The 23,992-nt window shown below is 38.3% G+C and overlaps 1 protein-coding gene across 3 annotated transcripts in view; it reads right to left on the minus strand.

Annotated features, from left to right (window-relative positions):
• The window catches only part of LOC114031066 (serine/threonine-protein kinase N2), a 170,512-nt gene that overhangs the window by 44,048 nt on the left and 102,472 nt on the right, over nucleotides 1-23,992 (minus strand). For all 3 annotated transcript variants that reach the window (XM_027846085.1, XM_027846083.1, XM_027846084.1), the window contains exons 7-9: nucleotides 19,651-19,836; nucleotides 13,952-14,061; nucleotides 319-462 (exon numbers count right to left, since the gene is read on the minus strand). In XM_027846085.1, coding sequence (XP_027701886.1) covers nucleotides 319-462; nucleotides 13,952-14,061; nucleotides 19,651-19,836 — 440 coding nt within the window. The remainder of the gene's footprint in view (nucleotides 1-318; nucleotides 463-13,951; nucleotides 14,062-19,650; nucleotides 19,837-23,992) is intronic.

The raw sequence follows: 23,992 nt of genomic DNA on the forward strand, positions 1-23,992 counted from the left end.
GGAAGTGTGGTAAATTTATAGAGTCCATATGGCTTCCATCCTATGAAATCAATTGGAATCCTCTACTTTGAGGCCTGGATGGGGCCCGAGCCATCCCTTGGTGGAGTGTGCCCATTTTAGAGAGGAGGGAAGCACAGGAAGGTAAGGTCAAGTCAGTGGGAGATGCACAGAGGACCAGACCTCAAATCCTTGACACCTGAGCCAGTGCCAGGGTCTAGATTCTTTCTTCTATGCCACCATATCTTAATTCTTAAATGTTTTACTTATGTAGTTAAATATATGGTTATGTTTTTAAAAAGAAACAATCAGGTTTATTACCTCTGCAAATAAAGTACCCTGTGGTTCCAGATAGAGACACATGCCATGTCGCTGGTTGTCTAAAAAATCTTCTAACCTTAGAAATTTTACTGCACAGAGAGATCGCCAATCACGCCAATAAACTGAAATTTCCAGTTCACGTGACTAGGACAGCAAAAAACAAAACAAAAAACAAAAAACAAAACACACATACATCATTGGTACACACTTGAATTAAACACCATAAAATTAAAATATTTTTATTTAGAAGATCAAAGTTTATAACAGAAAATATACAACTGAACAAAGCTATATACCCCTTCAATATTTAACTCAAAAGGAGAATTTGGGTTTATACTGGACCCAACAATAATATAAGGTACTATATGCAGAAATCAATTGTAAGTATCAGGCTCTTCTAATTATTTTGCTTTATAGAATTTTGCAAAGTATCTACAAAAACAGACAAATATTTTTTTTTCCTTTAGGCTCTGCAAGTAATAAATTACCTATAACAATTTTCAATTTATGAAGCTACATATCTTAAATAATTCCATAATCTTCAACCCCTAATTTAGAAATCTATACTTTACACTATATAAAATCTATTTTGAACAGAAAAAATAAGGGAAATGTTCAATACAACTGAATCAGGAACACACACACATATATACACACAAATATGCAAAGACCTCAAAACAGAAAAAGAAAAGAACACTTAGCTAAAACAGAAAAAGAAAAGAACACCTAGCTCCATCATAATAACTAACATTTATATCATTCTTTTTTTTTTCGTTTGTTTTTGGCAAGACAATCGAGGTTAAGTGACTTGTACCATGTCACACAGCCAGTGAATATTATGTGTCTGAGGCCAGATTTGAACTCTAGTCCTTCTGACTCCAGGGCCAGTGCTCTATCCACTGCACCACCTAGCTGCCCCTTCATTTATATCATTTTTTAAGATTTTACAAAGCTCTGTGCACGTTATTTAATTTGGTACTCACAACCCGGTTAGGTAGGTATATTTATATCACCATGTGTCAACAAGGGCTTAATGGTTGTGCCAAAGTGGAAATTTAGTTGAAGAAAAGGTGGTAGGTCCATGGTCACCAGCTCTCATTAATAAACTTAACTAACTACTACTACAAGTACGAAAAGCAGGAGATGTCAAGGTCATGCTGAACAGGGCAGATTCAGATGCTTTAACAATAGTCAGCTATGTACTGCAACAAGTTAACGGAATATCCTAGAAACAAGTTTTCAGAAATATATTGTAAGAAAAAGGAAATGTTAAGCAACAAGTTAGACATTATAAGATATATTATTCTTTTCAATTATTACTCAGCAGAACAGATGGAGGAACAGTATTTCAACTATTCTATTCAGTTGTAAGAGCATTTTGAAAAGAAAAATACAAACTGAAGATTAAAAACCTCCCCAAAACTAATGGAAAACTGCAACTTCATCATGATAAATGTATACTTATAAACCACAGCCAATTATACCCCTCAGACTGAGGGAGAATCCTGAGGGATCAAGGTGTTTGGTACCTTCCCTTTTACGTACTCACAGAGATTAAAGAACTCCCCCTGAAGGCCTCATTGATTTCTAGTTCACAATTTTCCCACTAAAACACAAACTCATCCCAACAACTCAAGAGATCTAAAAAACAAACTCATTTTTCTCCCTAAACCAGCTCCCTAAAACTGGCAATAATGTATGTTCTAATCACCGAGGCTTGAAACCTTAGTTATCTTTGACCCCTCTGTCTCTTTGTCCCTTGCCCCACCATAAATGCTGTCAAACCATCAAACCCTTTCTGCACAAGACCCTCCTCCTCACAAATTTTCCTACATATTTCCATCTTGCACGTTACTGCTGAACTTATCAGGCAGTTAGCTGTATTAGTAGTGCCCTGCACTTGAAATAAGTAAGAACTGAGTTTAAATCTTCCCTAAGATAATTATTAGGTGATCCCGGGCAAGTCATTTATCTTCTTCCTTAATTTTCTCATTTGGGGGGCAGCTAGGTGGCGCAGTGGATAGAGCACCGCCTCTGGATTCAAGAGGACCTGAGTTCAAATCCAGCCTCAGACACACAACACTTACTAGCTGTGTGACCCTGGGCAAGTCACTTAACCCCATTGCCTAACCAAATTTAAAAAAAAAAATTTTTTTTTCTCATCTGTAAGATGTGGATACTAATAGCACCTACCTCCCAGGGTTGTTGTGAAGATCAAATGAGATAATGTTTGTAAAGCACTCTGAAAAGTTTGTAACACAATGCAAATACTAGCTATTATTATTATTATTCTTTTTATCTTCCTTATGCAATGATCTTGGTCACCGTAAACACACGTAAAATGTACACACATGCTCAAATGTATATTCACTTAAATATTTCAAGGAGCTATGATGTCAGTGATGGAGGTATTTCCCTGACTGATAATATCCTCTTTACGCCTTGGCAGACAATCTTCGAGAGTTCCCTAGGCCATAAAATTCAACAATTTGATAACAGACCTTTGCCCAAATTTAGCTAAGCTAGTCACCAGTCACCAGACACATTTTATCACCATGCCTGTACCTGAAACCTTTTCAGTATGACAGGACCTGTGGGAGTTGGCACTTTAATTACAACTGCCTTGTCAATCTACAGCCACCTCTACACCACAATACGGCACTGGAGAAAGATGTGAAGAGATAAAAAACAAAAACCAAACTAACCATGCTATACATAATGCGAGGGGGTTGCTTTCTTTTCTCGCCACAACATTGCCAAGTTTCTTATTGGGAGAGGACCATGCCTCTATCATTTGCTTCCTAACAACAGTACTGTACATTCATAGAGTGCACTACTGTTTCAAAGCATTTAAATATTTCTTGTCTCATGATACTTCCCACAGGACCTAGTCCAGTTATGCTGTGTATAAAGGGTGCTTAGTGAAAGCTGATTAACTATTGATAAGCAAGAGAATAATCAAAGTATTAAGTCCTAGTGCTCTGATTATTCCAATCCTTCTATCTACTGTAGCAACTAGGACTATTTCCCAGGGTGTACAGAAAGACGGATAGGAAGGGGATGTTTCCCCTCAGTTACGAGGTTGCTTCTTTAGGCTGAAGTATTATGAATAAATTTTCTATATGGATACGGAACGCAGGATAAGAAGGTAGATAGTCACATGTCTGTTGTCCATGAATCATATACTACCAGTCAAATTCTACAGATTAGTAGTCTTATAACAGAGCAAAGAAATTATAGTGGAAGATGACAGGGCAAGTGCACAGAGCTTATATCTGAGGTATTTGGAGAAGTAAATGGGAAACCTGTTGTCATGTTTATGAATCTGCCTATTTTATCACTGATCTCTAACTCACTTTTATCCTACATGAATATTTTAGCCTGAATTGGTCAATTCAGTTCTCCAATACATGTTCTTTACCAATATTCTGATTGGCAGCATGGTAGAGTGGAAGAGCTATAGATTTGAGTCAGGAGAATTATGAATTAGAATCTAACTTTGATCACTTACTAGCTATGTGACAAGGGACTAGTCTTTGTATGAGGCTCAAATTCCTCATATGTTAAATGGGGACAAAAATACTTGTAGTACCTACTTCACAGGGTTGTTGTGAAGGTCCGGTCAGATAATATGAGGAAAAGGCATTGTAAACCCAAAAGTGTTAAATAAATGTTAGCTGTGATTATTGTTGAATGACTCCTGTTAATTTGAAGACTGATCTTCCAATCATCTCAACCTCCTTCTCCCAATTTCTTAATTCCTTCCTATCTATTTGTTGCTTCAGGGTTTTCTGCAGACATGCCCAGTGTTCTCCTATCCTAAAAAAAGCAAATAAACGCATTTCTTAATACTACCATATGCTCAAGAAATTGTCTGATGTTGGAGTGCTTGGAATATGACATTCCGGAGGTCAAAGAAGCTAGGATTAAAACCAAGAATCATCTACCCAGCAAAACTGAGCATAATCCTTCAGGGGGGAAAATGGACATTCAATGAAATAGAGGACTTTCAAGCATTCTTGATGAAACGACCAGAGCTGAATAGAAAATCTGACTTTGAAATATAAGACTCAAGAGAAGCATGAAAAGGTAAAAAGGAAAGAGAAATCATAAGGGACTTATTAAAGTTGAACTGTTTACATTCCTACATGGAAAGATGATTTTTGTAACTCATGAGACCTTTCTCAGTATTAGGGTAGTTTGAGGGCACATATATCTATATCTATATATCGAAATCTATATAGATACAGATAGATAGACAGAGGGCACAGGGTGAGTTGAATATGAAGGGATGCTATCTAAAAAATAAAATTAAAGGGTAAGAGAGGATTGTACTGGTAGAAGAAGAAAGGAAGAGGTAAAATGGGGTAAATTACCTCACATAAAAGAGGCACAAAAACACTTTTAACAGCAGAGGAGAAGAGGTGGGAGGTAACAGGGAATGAGTGAATCTTATTCCCGTCAGTTTTGGCTTAAAGAGGGAATAACACTCAATTGGGTATGGAAATCTATCTTACCCTACACTAAAATAGGGAGAAAGGGATGAGGGGGGAAAGGTACGGAGAGAGGAGGTGATTATAAAAGGGAGGGCATATTGGGGTAGGGGGTAATCAGAAGCAAACACTTTTGAGGAGGGACAGGGTAAAAGGAGAGAATAGAAAAAATGAGGGGGTGGGATAGGATGGAGGGAAATATAGTTAGTATTTCACAACATGACTATTATGGAAGTGTTTTGCATGACCATGCGTGAACAACCTGTATCAAGTTGCTGGGCTTCTCAATGAGGATGGGTGGGGAGGGAGGGAGGGAGGGAGAGAATTTAGAACTCAAAGTTTTAAAAACAGGCTCAGATTCCTTAAGAACCTAGCCAATAGCTCACTAATGTTCAGATTCCATATGAGTCTGGCCAATATGGCGGATCTTTAATAAACCTTGTCTCTGTCTGAAAAAAGGATTGGCTCAAATTCATTCGGGCGGGACCCGTGTGTCGGGATTTGGGGTCCCATCATCCCCAAACCTCTAGACCTCATCATATGGTTCCCTGCTAACTGGGAAGAACTGTCTAATCACAGGCTCTTCTCCAGCCAAGACTGGATGACCTCATTCAGGTTAAAGAGAAACTGGAGTGATACTCAGAAGATCCCACTATGCTTTCCAGGGGTGATTCACACGTCCTCTTCTCCACCTGTTGTACCACTAAGGAGAAGAGAAGAATCTGGGAACAGCCCCAAAATTAGACCTCATCAGGCGACTGAAAAGCAGTCCTGAGTCGGGCATCTGTAAATTTGAGGCAGATACTCAGAGGTCCTGCATCCCTCAGCCAAAGCTAAAGGGCAGCAGGAGGGTTGTTCTAAAACTACGCCAGCAATTATTGGAAAAGATGACCACTTGGCTGGAAGATAAGCTTACCTTCCTGACCTGGCTTACCAGAAATCTCTATCCTATAACGAACTGTTTGGACAACACAAAGCTGAGGTGAAAAAGTGCTGGAAAAAGGCTGGACCAGATCATGATCTTGTAAACTCTGAAAGATAGGAAGAACCACCAGAGACTCCAGTAACTAGACCCCATTAGTGAATCTATTCATAATCACAGCCATCTAACCCAGCGAGGAGCCAGCTCTGAAGATGAACCTGACTGACCTCACTCAGCAGTGAACTGACCCAGGAGCCTAAATGCTGTGTCTCACAAGCAAGGAAGAGACTCTTCCATTGGCTATGCCACACTCAGAGATGAATTTGGCGGGGGGAACGTGTGGCAGACAATACCTTAAATCAGAGTTCACTTTTCTCAAGCGGGAAATTGTTCCCCCAGCTCAGGAGACTTCTAAGAGTGGGGGGAGAATAGTTCCACTTCTGTCCCTGCTACATCTATCTGGAAATTTCCCTCTGCAAAAAATAATCCACATTAATCTGCTAAATGTTAACTGTTTGATTGATACTGGAAGGAGCACACGTGATGGAGATTCAGGAGCAATCTAGTATTAGATAAGCCCTCTCCCTATCCTTCACTGTTCAACTCCAGAACTCTGAAAGGAGAAGCAGGCAGCAGAGCTCTGGGGCCAGTGCAAGTGGCAGTAAGCCAGAGCCTAAGCATCATATATGAATGTAATGCAAGAAATAATGAAAAAGAGAATTTTAAGGTACCCTGGGAAGACTTTTATGGATTGATGCTCACCAAAGTGAGCAGAACCAGAAGAACAATTTATACAATAACAACCACATTATAAATAAAAATAACTTTAAAAAAAAGTTTTAAAAACAAATGTTAAAAATTGTTTTTACATGCAACTGGGAAATAAGATATATAGGCAAAAGGATATAGAAATCTAACCTGCCCTACAGGAAAATAGAAGGGGAAAGAGATAAGAGAAGCGTGGGGGGGGGAGCGCGTTGATAGAAGAGAGGGCAGATTAGGGGAAGGGGTAATCAGAATGCTTGCTGTCATGGGGTAGGGGAAGGGGAGAGATGGGGAGAAAAATTTGTAACTCAAAATCTTGTGGAAGTGAATGTTGAAAATTAAAAATAAAATGAATCAATTAAAAAAAAGAAATTGTCTGATAACTCTCCTCTCTTTTATAGTCAAACTCCTAGAATTCATTGCCTCTACTTCCCTTTCTCTCTCTCAACTCTCTGCATTCTGATTTCCTACCTCATCATTCTACTGAAACTGCTCTCTTCAAAATAATCAATGATCTTTAAATGTTCAATCAAGTGGCCTTTTTTTTTTTAAACTTTTACCTTATCTGAAGCATTTCAAACCGTTGGCTACCCTTTCCTCCTGAATACTTTCCTCTCTCTAGGTTTCTTACATTCTCTTCTCTCCTAGCCTTCCTTCTACCAGTCTTAAGTCTCCTTAGCTGGATTATCATCCATGTCACATCTCTCAACTTGAGGAGTACTCCAAGGTCCTCTCCTGCCTCCTTTTCTGTTTTTACTCATGAGTTCAATTATAATTTCTGTGTTGATGATTCCCCCAGATCTATAAATCTAACTCCAGACTCTCTCCTGAGCTCCAGTCCCACATTATCAACCATCGAATGAACATTCTGAATTTGATATTCCAAAAGCATCTCAAATTCAACATGTCCAAAGCAGAATACAGTATTTTCCATTCCATCTCTCCTGAACTTCCTTGTTTCTGTCAAGAGTACAAGTATTCCTCCAGTTAACTCAGGTTTGCAACCTTCTCTGTTTCAATTAGTTGCCAAATCTTGTTGATTCTTCCTCCAAAACATTTTTCACACTCACCTTTTCCCACTTTTCTGCATTCACAAATCCACCACTCTCACCTAGGTTGAGGCCCTCACTGCCTTGTCTGAATTGCTGGAGTAGTTCCATTTAATTTCTTCCCTGACCCTCCAGTATTTAAGGTGAGCACTCAGAGAATTCATCTGATCATTTCCCACCTGGCTGTTTTCCTGGGCTTCATCATTTCCAGAAACTCATAATTCTGTAAGATGAAATCAACTTTGAAACTCAACACCTCCTAATTATTTCCCACTCTTGGCTGCAGATTTCATCATGACTCCTTTAACTCTCTCCTATCTCCACCCCTGCTTTTTCATGTGTCGTCTTCCCCATTAGATTGTGAGCTCCATGAAGGCTGAGATTGTCTTATTACTTTCTCTGTATCCCTAGCACTTAGCACTTGGCACATATATGCACTTAATAAACATGAACTGACTATTTTCTCTAGTCTCTTCTGTCTCTAATTGTGCAAATTACCTTGTTATTTACTTTGATATACTTATGTAGGTACATGCTGTATCTATGGGGAAAATATCAGGCCTGGCTGGAATGGAGAATAATTATATAGTCTAAGAAGTAGGTGCTACTGTTATACCCATTTTACAGCCAAGAAAACTAAGGAAGAGGTTAAGTGACTTGCCCAGGGCCACAAGGATAACAAGTGTCTGAGGACAATGGGGAGTAAGGTTGGGTCCCTCTTATAAGGAGCTGAAACATGCAGAAGAGCCTACTAGACTTAAATCTGATTGACTACTGTGCATTCTTGAATCAGGATATGGCATGATGAAAGGAACATTTTGTGATCAGTCCAATGACTGATATGGAGGATACATGCTGAAGGAGAGACTGTACTTAATGGAACATTACAGGAGGTTATAGTAGTCCAGAATGAGAAAATGGCCTGGATATGGATGTTGGTAGTGAGAGAACAAAGTGTCACATGTGAAAGAAGTCTCAAAGATACAGAACCGGGCAAAATGTTGGATAAAAATTGAGAAAGAAAATGAGTCAAAGATAATTTTCAAGTTTTCTGCTTAGAAGAAGGTTTTTTCTTGATTCCTGACCACCACCTCCTTTCCCTGATGCTACTCAAATGAAAGGTATTCTCTCCCAAATCTAATCTTCCTAGAACATCTTTTCCCCTCTCTCCTAGGCCCCCATCATTCCTTACTTTGTATTAGGCTTATTTGTGCACACAGTGTCTCTTTTCCAACCCAATTAAAATATGAAGGTAGGCATTATATTTCCAGTATCTAACACAATGCTTTACACACAGCATCCTCTTAAAAACTGCTTGCTTGTTACTGAATTATTGGGAGAAAAGCAAAACTTGAGACATTTATTCAAATTTCACATATTCCAATGGATCCATGATCTCACTGATGTGAGTAACCTCTTCAATGGTATAGACTGCAATCCATCAATGCCTGTCTATTCTTTGGGACTCCTATCCATTCTTTACAAAAAGACTGCAACATGGGGTCCACCCAATATGCTAGGGGCTTTCCCTAGTAGCTCCTGACGTTGAGAAGAGACTAATAGAGCACATGGACTGTCCAACACTTATTCCTTGTTTTTTGTTATGTGAGCAGGCCACATCCTTTTCTGTTCATATACTTCTTTGATGACATGCTTTACAGAGGTGTCAAACTTGTTGCAGTCCAAACCAGAGTAAAATGTAACTGGGAAATGTTTAACAAAATAAGTAAAAATGAAATACAACACAGATATCAATTTGTTATTTTTAAGTCAGTATTCAGCCCATAAGAATATGCTTCTGTTTGAATTTGACATCTCTTCTCTTTCATACCTGAGTAGCTAAGTGGTATGGTGGACAGAGTGCTAGGCCTGGAGTCAGGAAGACCTGAGTTCAATCCATCCTCAGACACTTACTAGCTGTGTGACCCTGGACAAATAATTTAACCCTGTCTGCTTCAGTTTCCTCATCTGTAAAATGAACTGGAGAAGGAAATGGCAAACCACTCTAGTATCTTTGCCAAGAAAACCCCAAATGTGGTCATGAAGAGTTATTAGACAACTGAAAACAACTGAGTAACAAAATGTGCTACTGGAGAGGCATGGGTTAGCGACTAGAGAGCTGGCCCCAGAGTCAAGAAGACCTGGGTTCAAGTCAGGTTAAGCCACACATGCTAGCATGTGTGGCTTAACCAGCTGGTGCTAGAGCAACTCTCCAGGACTGATGTGTTGATCTACATGTATGCAGGGAGTTTCTATGTGAGGAACTCTCTAAACTGATGAAATACCAGGTCTGCACCAAAAAGAAAACAGCACATCAACAAAACACAATAACAAGTACCCTGAATGGGCTTCTGTTTCAGTGAGAAGCTTGGTGTTTTTTTAAAAGTACTTTGCAATCTGCCAAAGGGAATCCTGATCACTTTTCTCCTGTTTAGTTATGGACTCAACTCAATGTTCTCTTGGAATATCTGTCCAAGAAATATATATCCACTGAGAATCTTGATAGGCAGATGTTCATTGAACTGTTTAACACAGTCTGAACAATGGGCATTTCCATCCATTTGGTTTTTCCTATTTAGATTACTGGCCCAAATTCTGAGTAATTATAGATCTCACTTAAGAAGCTCTAAAACATTCCAGGGCTTAATACTGTGCAATTAGCACAAAATCCCTAACAAACAGAAGCATCGAGAGCAGGACTTCTTAAACTTTTTCCTCTTGTGACTCCTTTTCGTGTTTCAGCAGCATTCATTGGCTCTCTGTGGGCATGATGGCATGCACAGTGCAAAGGGCACATGTCATGTGTTCAGAACCAAGGCTGCAGTAAAGGTGTGCCAGGCAACACGGGCAAGTGCTGCCAGAAACACGTCGGATTTATTACGTGTTTGATTTTTAATTAATTTTTGGTTGTGTATTCAGAAACCTTTTACTATTGCCAAATTTTTTGCAACTCCATATAGGGTCGCCACCCACAGTTTAAGAAGTGTTGATCTAGAGGACCTCACTATCTCTAGGAAATCCCCATTCAGTTTGGTCTGTGTGCTATATCAATGTTTTATGCCGTATTTGATATTAAGGATTGGCGGACTGAACAAGGGTGATGTTTTTACGTTTCAGAGAATTTTACACATGCATTTGACATATATGTGGAAAATGCCTTGTTGAAAAACAGCTTTTAAGGTCATGTTTCACTTTACCAATTCAAGTGCTTCTTTATAAACAATAAAAAGAGTGAGATTTGTATTCTCCACATTTTTCAATAAATTATATAAAATGGCAACAAAAAAAGAAGTGGGGTGGAATATTACTTGCTAAAGACAATCTGTTTCCTTGTAACATGGACTATTTTACAAAAATTCTAAATAGATGGAAAATAACACATGCATCATCGGTATTCCCTTGATAACTTTTTTCGGGCAGGGGGGTTAGGAGGAAATAATAGTATTCTCTTGGAATAACATCAACAGTTACAGTAACATCGCACTTAATATGTGCCAGGGACTGTGCTAAGGGCTTTGCAAATATTATCTCATTTGATCCTCATAACAACCAAGTGAGGTAGATGAGAGTCATTACTAAATCAGCTCTTTATGTATGGTTGGACCACTAACTTCAGCCTAATATTTTTAGGCCCTTGTCAACTTGGTTGACCTTCCATATGAAACTGTATATTCTGGGTCAATGTTTCTTTTGTCCATAATTTCCCATGCTTTAGTAACAGTTAACTCGTTTAAATATATTACGCTGCAGTTAGATTATATGTATTATCTCTTTTCCCATATTTTATTCTTATTTCTGGCTTTATATTAATTTTGATCTCTGATTTAACAAGTTAGTGGTCGAACCATACATAAAGAGCTGATTCAGGAATGACTCTCACACTAGTAGTAAATAATTTCCTGTCCTGGAATATTATCAAACTCAATTTTTTGTGCTGTTACGTGCTATTCACCATATCAAGTGCTTTTTGGTTCTTTTTTCTTGAAGAAAGTATTCATGACATAGAGGCGTGAAGTATGTGTATTTTACCCATAAGTCTTTGACCTCTCTCATTCCTTACTCCTAAGGCCATATTTTCCAACAATGTGTGATTTGCTTTGGAGAATCTTATCAAGTTCTTTGTTTAATTTCTCTACTTTGTCATCCTCTGCAGCAAATGTTGGTACATAAGCTGCATTATTTACATGGTGGTCTTTTTACAAGCAATCACCATGAGCACTATGAGATGATCTAATGCTTCACGAAATGATGTTTCTTGTTGCCCTTGGAAGCACAATAAAAACCAACTTCTCTCTCTCTGTGAGGTTAGCCTGTAAGCTATACTTCAATTTAGCTGCAATTTCCTTTTGTTTTCTAGTTTACGTGCATAGCAAGAATGTCAACATTAATGCTCGTCAACTGCTCCAGTACTATGTCCACTGGACAAAGAACTCACAATTAATAGTGTCAACAGTCAGCCTAATAAAACTGTTTAACAATGATGTGGTTTTTAACATGCTCTGTCCATCCTTTTCCTGCAACTTAGTGAAAAGCAATAGAGGGGTGCATAGGACTGAAAGGTCATTTTATATTTTTTTTTCTCTCATGGGTTGCCACAATGAAAAGAATTCATTGCCAAGTGGCCAGTCCACGTTTCTGTGCTGAGTAAGGCTGATCCTTGGAAAGCTGTCACAGTGCGTTGCTGAGACTTTCCTTCCTCTAAAGATTTCCAGACTTGGAGAACCTGCCAAAGCTTGTGATCTGCTGGCACAGTTTTCACAAACTCAGGGTTGTGAAGTAGGATTATATTCACTGAAAAAGGAGGGCTACATTTACTTATGTAACTTTCTTTACTGCATTTCTTCCAATGTTTTCATGGGTTGCAGGGTAGGGAAGGGGTGGAGAGAGTGTAATTATAGAACAGAATTAGTTGAGCAATTGGGTCTTAGATCCAATTTTCAGAGCTTCATTAATCTTTGGGATTCTTATCCCTATTTACTAAATATTGGGGACTTACCCAGAATTACAGAGCAATCAAAGCTAAGTGGCCAAGTTAATTGGAATCTATTTCTCTCCCAACATCTCTTCTGTCTGCCAGAAATCCCTCAGGCTTAGAGAAAATACTTTAAGCAAGGCTGGCTCTATTATGACAGAAAGGCAGTGAAGTGGGCATTGGCAAATAGCTTCCAAATTATAGGTTTAGGACTTAAACATCTGTGGTTCACAGGACAGACTTCAGATAAGGTTCAGACAACAGGCACTTACTGAATCCCTAAGCTCAAGTATGGACGCATACTGTAGGGTGCAAAAAGATCAACATTCTCAGTACAGATACACGTGAATGTGTCAGAGATGGGTAAATCTTAACTTAACTAACTTATAGGACACCTAGTGTGTTCTTTTCCTCTACATCAGCCAGTGGCAAAAAGAGAGCCACTTTTAAATTTAATTTGATCTCTCCTGGTAGGGGCAAAACAGTTCTGCTTAGAGACACCTTTGCTGACAGCAATGGTACACATTTCAAAGCTTAAAAATCCCCCAACACCTTCGAGTCTTATATGTATGGGGAAGGAGAGCAAAATGGAAGATGAAAGAAATGTGACAGATTAAGCAAGAGAGAAGAAAATGTGTACATAAATGTGAAACTTTAACAGGTAGCTTACAATTTATAATAGCAGAAAAAAACCCACCAACTTCCTTTGGTCAGGAGGGTTGGCTATGGTGTTTGCAAGATGTTGTGATCTTTAAGCCTGAATGAAATATGACCTAACAGTATCACTAAAATTACTAAACAATAAGGCAATATGCAACCTCACCTAAGCAATTTTATTCAAAACTCTTAGCTTGAGTATCAAAGAGACAGAGAAAGAAAAGATTTTGTTGGAGTAATTTAATAGAAATAATTCTATTGTGATCAAAACCATGAGTCAGATTCCTGGGTAGGTCAGTTAGTTTTGTTATTATTCCACGGCCATAGACTTCCCCCTTATATATGTATACCACTAAGTAGAATGGGGAACCATATGATAAAGTGTGGTGGATAAACTTCAAATCCATAACTGACTAAAAGACAAACTCAAAGTATACATCCTACAGATGATCAGTAGCTTCATCTTTGTAAATGGACAGTAAATTATTTATTTAGCTATTGGATGCCGCTTGGCAATCACTCGATTTAATACAAATTACATTACAGCAAAATGTTAAGCAATTAGCTAATACTAAAGCAGCAACTAAATTGGTAATCTCTTATATCTTAAGGTAGATTTATGCCTAATTTACCAGATATGAACTTTCAGGGGGTAGACTGAAAACCAAAATTCTCAAAGTTTAATAACTATAAGACTTAGGAACAGAACCTATATATAAAAAAGAATACAAAGATACAGTTAATAGATGTGACAGTAAAAATCCTATCATCTTACCCTATCTAGTTCCAGTGTAAACTTCTGGTCCCAAGATTGATTAGAAATGGGTTTCCAGCTAGTTTGACCAACCACGGTATTGTCCAGCTTCAAAACTGCACAGATGTCATCTGTAAGTAAATTTCAAAAACTCAGTTTAAAAAGATAAAATGATTGATTCCAGCAGTAAAGCAGCACTATTCCGCAGATACAAAACTATTACAGCTCTTTGAAAATACTATTTTTACAAGCAAGGTTAATTGGAACTTCAAATCTTAAAGAGCACATTTTAAAATATTCACTCATTCCAAATAATAAATATGAAAACACGTTCACTGTCAAGAATTCTTCTTGTTCCTTCAAGTCTAGTTTAGATAACACCACCTCTTCTGGGAGGCTATCTTGGATGTCTAGTTAGAACTAATCTTTCCTTCCTCAAGTTTTCTATCATCATACTAAATTTTATGTACTGAATTTAAAATTTTTATAATAATTACTTGCATATATGTTTCACCAACCACTTCAAGAATGTAGGCTATGCTGTTTTTCATCTTTTCCTCTTCAGGATCTAGTAGTGTTTTCCATATAGCAGGTATTGAATGCTTGGTGAAATGTACTGTAGGATCACAATATTTAGAACTGGAAGGGATTTAGAGATCATCTAATCCCTCTATTTCATTTTTCAGATCAGAATACCATGGTTCATAGAGAGAGGTAATGAAGTGAACTTTCCTGAGCTCAAATAGGGAGGAAGTATGTAGCCAGGAGTAAAACCCAGATCTTTGGTGATTGTTATCACTGTAATATCACTGTAATTATTTGAAAAATGATGGAAAACAGGACAAGTCCCACTGGACTGAAGAAAGGCAAACGCTGTCCCAAATTTGAAAAAAGGGATAAGAACAGAACCTGCAAATTATAGGCTAATGGGTTTTGATTTTACTTTCTGCGAAAATTCTAGAGCAGATCATTAAAGCAATGATTACTGAACATATAGAAAGGGAAATGATGATTATAAAGAGCCAGCATAGGCAAACATTAGAACACGGCAGACTAAACCCATATTTTTCATAGTATTACTCAACAGATAAGGAGAAAGTTGTAGATATAGTTTACCAAGATTTCAGCAAAGCTTTTGGCAAAGTTTCTCATAATACTTTGCAAAGATGGAGCTATGGATTAGACAAGAATACAATTTTACTGGTTCCAAACTCGCTGGATGGCTGGCTTCAAAGTGTCGTTATTAATGACTTGATGTCAACGTGGCAGGAAGCCTCCAGTGGAGTATTCCAGGAATCTGTGTTTGGCCCTGTGTTATTTAGTGTTCCATCAATAACTTGAATAAAGGCACAGATGGTAAGCTCATGAAATCTGAAGACACTGCAGAGCTTGGAGGGACAGCTAGCACACTGGGTCATACAGTCAGGATCCAAAAGGATCTTCACAGACTGTAGCATTAGGCTGAATCTACTAAGATGAAATTCAAAAGGGACAAATGCCTACATTTACACGGAGCCTATATTTGGGCTAAAAAAAAAAATGAACTTCAAAAGTACATTGTGAGGGAGGCGTGATCACACAGTAATGATTCTGAAAAAGATAATACAGATCATAGACGTAGAGCTGCAAGAGACCTACCAGGCCATTTTACAAATGAGAAAACTAAGGCCCAGGGAGATTCAGAGACTTGCCCAAGGTCATGAAGATCCTTTATGTCTGAGGCAAGACTTTATCCACACCCTCTGGGCTCCAGCTGGTGCTCTTCTAATTAGGGCATGCTGCCTCTCAGTCTGGGGACTTCTGGTGGATTGAGAACTCAGGCTGAGTCAGAGATATGATGTGGAATCAAAATCAGAGGCACGGCTTCCGGGAAACAGGAGGTGACAGTGCCATTGGACTCTTCCCCAGTCCTACATCACCTGGAAAGCTAGGTTCCCTTTCCAGGAGTAAGAGTTGAAGAAGGATCCTGATAAACCAGAGAACATCTAGGATGGTAAAGGTCTTGAGAATAGATTAGATAAGGACTAGCTGACAGAATTTGAGATGTTTAGCTTGGAGAAGAGAAGACTATGAAGGGATGTGATTTTATTCTTCAATTATTTAAAAGAAGGATTCCCTTATTCTGTTAGGGCCCCAAGGACAGAACCAGAAGCAATAAGTGAAAGTCGCAAAATGGATATATTTAGGCTTCTTTAAGTACTGAATGGTGGATACTATGTGCATGGAACTGCATAGACATGAGAATAGTGTCTCTGCCTTCATGGAGATCAGTGAGGGAAATGTAAGAACACTGAATAATTGTAACCATGAGGAAGTCACTGGACCCCTTTGAGTCTTAGTTTCCAGCTTTTAAAAATGAGGATAATATTTGTACCACCCAAGTTACAGGATTACTGTGAGTAAATAATTTTGTAAACCTTAAAGTCCTATAGTAATTTTAATTATTATAAGTGTAGAGAATTAATTACAATATAAGATATACTATCAAAGAACAATGAAGAGATACAGAAAGTATTATAGGGATTTAGAGGAGGGAAACTGGTGGTGGTGGTGATAGGGGTGTTAGGGCAGACTTCAGAAAAGCAATGGCATTTGAACTGGACCTTGATAAAGCAGGAATTGTACAAGTGACTTTTGGGAAAAGTCACTCGAGGTAGAAGGATCAAAGGTACTGAAGTGGGAAAGCATGCCCCATGTTTGTGAAAAGGAATTATTCCAGTTTGGCTGGAATATAATTTTTTGAGAAAAAAGATGATGGTTTTTGAGGGGAAGATAAATCTGACAACTATGTGTGCAGGTGTGTATGTATGTATGTATATGGAGAGAGAATAACACTAGAGGCAAGAAGGCTAGTTATTATAAAAAGTTCACACAAGAGGAAATTAGTACCTGAGATAGAACAGTGGTGATGATAATGGAGAGAAGCAGATATTGAAGAAGTAGAAATAATATGACTTAGTGACAGACAGAATATGGGAGGTAAGAAAGAGGCAGGAATAACACATACATAACATTTATAGAGAGCCTACAATGTGCAATGTACGAAGGAGACCCCAGAGTTATTTAGCAGAGTTGACAGAAAATAGTAATTGTCAATAGAAGAAATAGTTTAAATTCACGACAGAAGTGGGTTTTGGAAGAATGCCACTGAGCTTAGTTTGGGGCATTTTGATTTTCAGATACATGCGAGAAGCATATAATCTTAGACGGAGTTGGAAAATGGGTCCTACAGCTCAGTAGAGAAATTGATGTTAGAGACAGAGTGAATAAACTTACTTATTGATTGGAGCCTTAGGAATAGTTGAGACTGACAAGAGAATATACATACATACAGAGAAAAGTGGGCAGGGGTACAGAATGTTGGTGAATGACAACAATTAGGAAACAAGAAAATCCAGGAAAAGTTATAGACAGAGACAAATTCAACATGCAGTCATTAAGTCTCCACTACATGTCAGTTAAAATGCTATGTGCTGGAAACAAACAAAAAACAGTTCCTGCTTTCAAGGAGCTTACATTCTATTTGGGGGAAACCCAGATTTGAACCTCACCTCTGACATTCACTAGCTGTGACACTGGGTGAGTTGCATAACCTCTTTGAACCAATTTCCTCACTTGTAAAATGAGGCTAATCTTTCACCTACCTCATGAGGCTGTTGTGAGGAATTAATAAGAATGTAAAGTGTTTTGCTAACATTGAAACATATGAACATCTGCTAAAAACAAAGAGAAAGTGGTAAAGGAAGCAGCATCATTGAAGAAAGAGATGTTTCAGTTCAGGAAAAGTCGTGGAGAGCACACTGAGACACAAAGATAGAAATTTGTCCTTTGTATCCACTAACCACAAATGTTTTCATGTAACATACAATGATATGTTCCAGTAGGTTTTTTCTTTAAAATGCGCAAGTAAAAATCACCTTTTGATTTATATCTGCAGCTATTAATGTGAGAAGCCATCACATCTGCCAAAAGAGAATCTGCCTAGACTTCCCCTGGCCCCCTCAACCTCAAGAAACTACCACAAATGACCCTCTTCTAGATGCTATTGACTGTGATGGGAAATCTTTCTTCTCCTTAAGTCCAAATGGTTAAAAGCTGTGTTTTAATATGTCCTTAAAGAGTTTCTTTGGCCCATCTTATGGCTATCACTGCCTTTAATAGCTCACAGTGCTTATCCTTGCCCATTCTTCCAACATAATGGGCTAATCCAGCAGTGAACCCTGCTGCTAGCCAGGGTTCTATCTTTTTATTCCAAATTAAGAGCATCTTATAAGTTACAGGAAACTATTTAAGAGTCACATTCATATAAATTCACAGTAGCTTACATGACTAAAAATTTCAATTTGAAACAATATCTGACGCATTAAAACATGTTGGGGCTTGTGAATCTGTTTTTTTAAAAAACTGTAATTGCGTTTCAATATAATCGATTTCCTTAGTAGTCCTATGTATTTTATTTCATGCATTTAAAAATATCATTCTGAGAAAGGGTTCACAGGTTTTACCAAACTGCTAAAGGAATCCCTGACACACATAAACAGTTAATAATGCCGGCTCTAAAGTCACACTTAGTGTTTATCTTCCAAGAGAAAAACTAACACTTTTGATGTAGTTATTTAATCCCTTCCCTTTTCATAGTCTTTCCTTTTCCACTGAAAATATCAATTGAAGCTGCTCATTCTACTGAATCCCCATTGCCAAAGCCCCGGTCCAAGTTCTGACAATATTATGCTTGGAAACCTTTTTGTCTCCCAAATTCCAGCCTACTCACATTCTCAGTCTCATCACTTTGACTTTGAGATCTTTTTCCTTGCTCCAATGGCTATCTACTTCCCATTATTTTTCAAATGAAAGTGAAATTTAACAACTGCCTTTAAAATGTCCTCCATCCACTAAACATATTTACCAAGAGAGGGCAGTTTTATATTTTTAGTTCAATACTATAATACTACAATCACCATCTTGACTCCGTTCTGGTCATGCATTCTGTTTTTCACGGGAAATTGGCTTATTATAAATCAACACACAAAAAAAATTGCAAGTGCTTACTTAACAGAGTAATTCTACACAAGTTAACTAAAAGACGACGGTTGATCAGTCATAAAGAGGCAAGGGGACTGTTTAACAGGGCCCTAAGTGACTGAATAATCCTATTTAGGATCTTAATGCTCAGGATGCACCAGGAAGAGTCTGGAAAAGGTGCTGAACACATTGCCTTATGAGCATACCATACTTTTTGGTTCTTACCTCTGAAGCAGTTTTGAAAAAAAGTTTTACCAGAACATGTTACACACATAAAGTCAATTTTTAAAATTAAAATTTGTGTTGAATTGTGCTGTTTTGTGCATTGAGAAATCAAGGCAACTTCACCAATTCCTTCTTCCCTGCTCTCACGTCCCTCCTGTGCAGCAGCAATCATTTCTGCCAATTGCTCCTACCAGGAAATCCTAAACTCTGTTATGTGTCATTCTTCTTCTGATATTAGTAAGAGGGTAACAGAGCAGGAAATTAATGTTTGAGACCTAGCTGCCAGATTTTGAACAGGCAGGTTTTAATATGGCTTACATTTTTTTATAATCAGCATACAAGCCACTTTTATACTTTTAATTTTTTTTTCTTGCAGAGCCTTTGAATATGCCCACTTCTTTCTATTCCCTCAATTAAGCTCCTTGTTCATGCCTTTTTAATTTTTAGGAAATTAAGAAAATTAGTTACTGAACTGGACAAGTCATCTGTTTTTAGCAGGTTTCGACTACTCCCACTTTTACTTTTGCTTGTTCTGCTCATGAAGGATGATCTTGTTTCACTTGGACTCCAGCCAGGTAGTGTAACCGATGTTGCTTTTGAACGTCCAGGGACATTCTCTAGTATATCTTGGCAGCCCATGAGCCGAACTTCCAAAGTACCTGTTAATATGAACATGTATATTAGATAAGAACCTCAATCTGCAATGGAAATGCAAAAAAAAAGTTATAACAAAAATGAGTGTTTAAAACAAGGATTTTTATGAATCAATTGTCATCTTTCTTAATAACAACATTAAAGTGGAGGCCACTGATAATTCAATGAAATGAAGGAAGCGGACATGTGGGATTTATATCTTTACCTGCATATCCCACTACACCTCAGTGACATACATTCAAATAAGCTATCTTTTATTAAACTCCTACTATGTACAAATTATCTTTTCCCCAAAACCTTTCCCTCCTGCTAACTTTGTTTCTATTATCATCACCAAAACTAACACAAAACTCTGCTCTTGGCTTGACTTTCTTTGTCCCTCCTATTCAATCAGCTGACAAAGATGCATTAATTCTTTGCTCTGATACCTTAAGTCTGTAACTTTGTCACTCACTGTCACTATTTTATTTAAGGCTTTTATCTCTTGTCATAACCTCTTAACTAGGCTCTCTTGTCTTTATTCTTAGCACTCTCCATATCAGTGTCTGTATAATCTTCTGATTGCATGGGATTCTTTCATTCAAAAATTTTCAGTAGTTCCTTATGTCATACTGAATAAACTTTAAAACTTTATTCTGGCATCCAAAGCCTCTCTATTAATTGTCTTAAATTATATTTCCCACCTTACTCTAGGCACCCCCTTCACATATTTTATTCTGCTTTTCCCTATATCTCATACTGTCTCCCCCAAAATGAACTAAACTCCCTGTTAAAAAGTTTGCCTTTTCAAAATATCCACTTTCATTACTACCTCCATGAAGGAGACACCTTTCCACCCTCTTTCTCTATCCTTCTTCAGATGTTCTTCTATCATTTTGTTTGGATACTCTGCTTTGTACTTAGTGCATGTTTATTTGAATTCGTTTCCTTGTATGTTCTTACAGGGTAGAGACTTTTCTTTGTATTCACAGCACCCAGAAGAGAAATTTGGACACAGAAGCCATTTAATACTTTGGAGTAAACTGAGTAAAAATGAGAACCCTCAGAAGACATACGCCAGCATTTGCCTGAATAGCCCATTACAAATCTATCCAAGGCACTGATTAAGAGTCTACTTGGTGCCAGGCACTAGGGACAGAAAGACAAGAAATGAACAAGTCCCTTCTCTCAAGAAGCTTACATTATTGGAGAAGAGATCCTGCAGTAGACAAAATAAACACAAAGCAATATTTTTAGGAAAGTACTAGGAGTTGGGAGAAATGACGAAGGGCCTAATGTAGAAACTAAGGATTCTAAGAGGCAGAAATGAGGGAGGAAGAAGCGCGTCATTCCAGGTGTGAGGGGCAGCCTGTGCAAAGGAATAGAGACGGGAGACTGTGTGTGAGGAAAGACTAAAGAACATATGAAGAGGTGTAATGTATAAGACAGGTGGAAAAGTAGGTTGGGGATAATCTGTTAAAAGCCTTAAATGGCAAACAGAAGAGTTTCTACTTGATCCCAGAACTAAGGAGAATTCAGCAGGGTTTACTGAGGCAAGGAGACCGACTGGGAGGCTATTACAGGCAATAGTTGATGAGGGCCTAAACGAGGATTGTGGCTATGTGGTGGAGAGAAGCAAATCTATTCAAGAGGTGCTGTGGAGAGAGAATCCACAAAACTTGTCCACTGATGAGGTCAGAGGTTGCAAACCCCCTGATTCAAAGGACAGTAGTATCCTACAGAGAGGTAAAATTGAGAAGGGCAGTGGGGCAAAATATGAGTTTTAGATGTGTGGGTCTGAGGCACTTGTGGGACACCTAGTGAGTATTCAATAGGCAGCTGATAGCGGACTGGAATTCATGAGAGAGACGAAGGCTAGAGATACAGATCTGGGAATGATGAGTGTAGAGACAATAGAGACAGCTAGGAGGCACAGTGGACAGAGAGCTGGATTTGTGGGGAGGTAGGAGATTTTGGGAAGTATGTTTCTTAAAGTTACTAAGAAATGCACAGAGTGGTTTTTGACAGCCTAATTACCCAGAGAACTGCTTAAGCTTCATGCTACATTTTGGTTGAGGGACCACAGACCATAGAGCTGGAAGGGAGTTTGGAAAGCATTCAGTCCAATCCCCTCACTTTACTGTATAGGAAAAGGATTATAAGGAAATGAAAGTCCTAAGTAAAATTCTGATGCATTTTTACTGAAAATATAAAATCGGTTTAATTTAAAATAAACTGAACATCTTGTGTGTTTGTGTGTGTTTCTTTTTTTTTTTCATGGGGGTGGAGAATGACACTGGCAAATTCAAATCATTTCCACTGCAAATGCTCAGCTGATTATGTAGAAGTCATCCTAGGGAAACAAAAAAACATCTGGTGACTACTTCAAGTCTGGTAGCTTATTAAATATTTTAGTAATTTCGATGTATCAGAACATGATAATGTTCAACACCTGCTTTCATTTAGGAAAAAAAATTTAAGGGGCTTTGAGGTCTTCATTAAACACTGCAGAGTTAGAAATTTCTTTTATGAAGTGAGAATATTCCAATGGAAGAGTATCCCTACTTTCCACCTAACATTCACAACTTACAATATTAATTTTTAAAAACAATGCAACCTTAAAAGTGAGTGTTCATAAGCAGCAGCTAGAAGAGCTACTAGCTTGAGGAAATAGTTATGCTGTTTATCCTTTATTGGGTCTGGTGGGTAGTAGAGCTTTTTTTAAAATATCTTGGTATGGTTGAGTAACAACATTTTCAGCTTCAAAGAAGACTGCTTATTGTGCTGCCCAACGACAAGGGTCATCCACTGGAGACAGATGCACCTGCTCTGCCAGCTCTTAACTGTGGGCAATTCCTATTTTGAACAAGCCCAAACCTGCCTCTACAATTCCCTGCTCTGCTCTTGTCTGGCTTTGTACAGCCCGGCAGAACAGTGTAGCTTCCTTGCATGTATCAGCATCCCCAGCCTTCCCTGGGTCTCTTCACAACACTCACCCTCCATACAAGCTGCTTCCCAGTCAAACTGACACAGCAGCTGTTTGGAGACTTTGTTCGGTCTTTTCCTACCTCCATCCCTGCAATGGACTCACAAAATCACTGATCTAGAGTTGGAAGGACCCCAGAAGCCTTCTTGCCCCAAACCCTTATTTTACAGATGAATAAACAGGTGAAGGACATCAACAGACTTGCCCAGCGTCACAGAAGGCAGTGACCAGGAGGGATTTGATCAATTTGAGAGCCAAAGCCTTTTCCCTGTCTGCAGGCTCAAGTCATGAGCTACTTCTTCCATAATGCCATTTCTGACAGCCTCAGAGAAAAATGACCCCTCTTGAATTTCTCATTCCTTTCTGCTGGATGACTCCTATGTAATTATCACATTCAAATTTTTTTACAGTTATTTATGTCTTGTCCCATTGGACTATAAGCTCCTTGAGGGCAGAGACTAATGTTTCTCACTTTTACAACAACCATTCATGTTTATGAAGGAATATACACACATTCAACATATTCATACATTTGTGTCTACAGAATGCACGGCATATTGCCTTAGGGGCAATATGAAGTTTATGCAAAACATGATCTTTGCTCTTTCTGGCCACAATTTTATCAAGGTGAGGCAGCACAGTGGATAGAATGCTGGACTTGGAGTCAGGAAGATCTGAATTCAAATCCATACTCAATGGCTGGATTCAAGTTCAAATAGTCAAGTCACATAACCTATTTGTCTCAGTTTCCTTATCTGTAAAATGGGGATAATAATACCTACCTTCAAGGATTAATGTGGGGATAACATGAGTTAATATTTATAAAAGTGCTATGCAAATGTTAAAGCACTATTACAGAAGTGATAAAAAAGATACATTGGAAGAAAAGAGAGAATAGAAGCGAAAAGACTTCTCAGGAAGCTATTTCAATAGTCTAGGTGATTGGTAATAGGAGCCTAGACTTAGGATGTGGGTAAGTGTGAAAATGGGATATACTGATAAATATTATATAGATAGCACTGACAAGCCTTAGAAACTAATTGGATATGGGAAGTGAAGGAGAAGGACGAACCATAGCGAATAGGGCTGTACATCTAGCAAGCAGTCAGTAAATATTTGTTGAAAAGCTATAGAATTGGAAGGTCACATAGTTCAACTTTCTACCCCAGATCCTACCCTCCTACCATTTCTACCCT

This window comes from Vombatus ursinus, unplaced genomic scaffold (genome assembly GCF_900497805.2).
Source record: "Vombatus ursinus unplaced genomic scaffold, bare-nosed wombat genome assembly UNPS02015035.1, whole genome shotgun sequence".
Taxonomy (NCBI): domain Eukaryota; kingdom Metazoa; phylum Chordata; class Mammalia; order Diprotodontia; family Vombatidae; genus Vombatus; species Vombatus ursinus.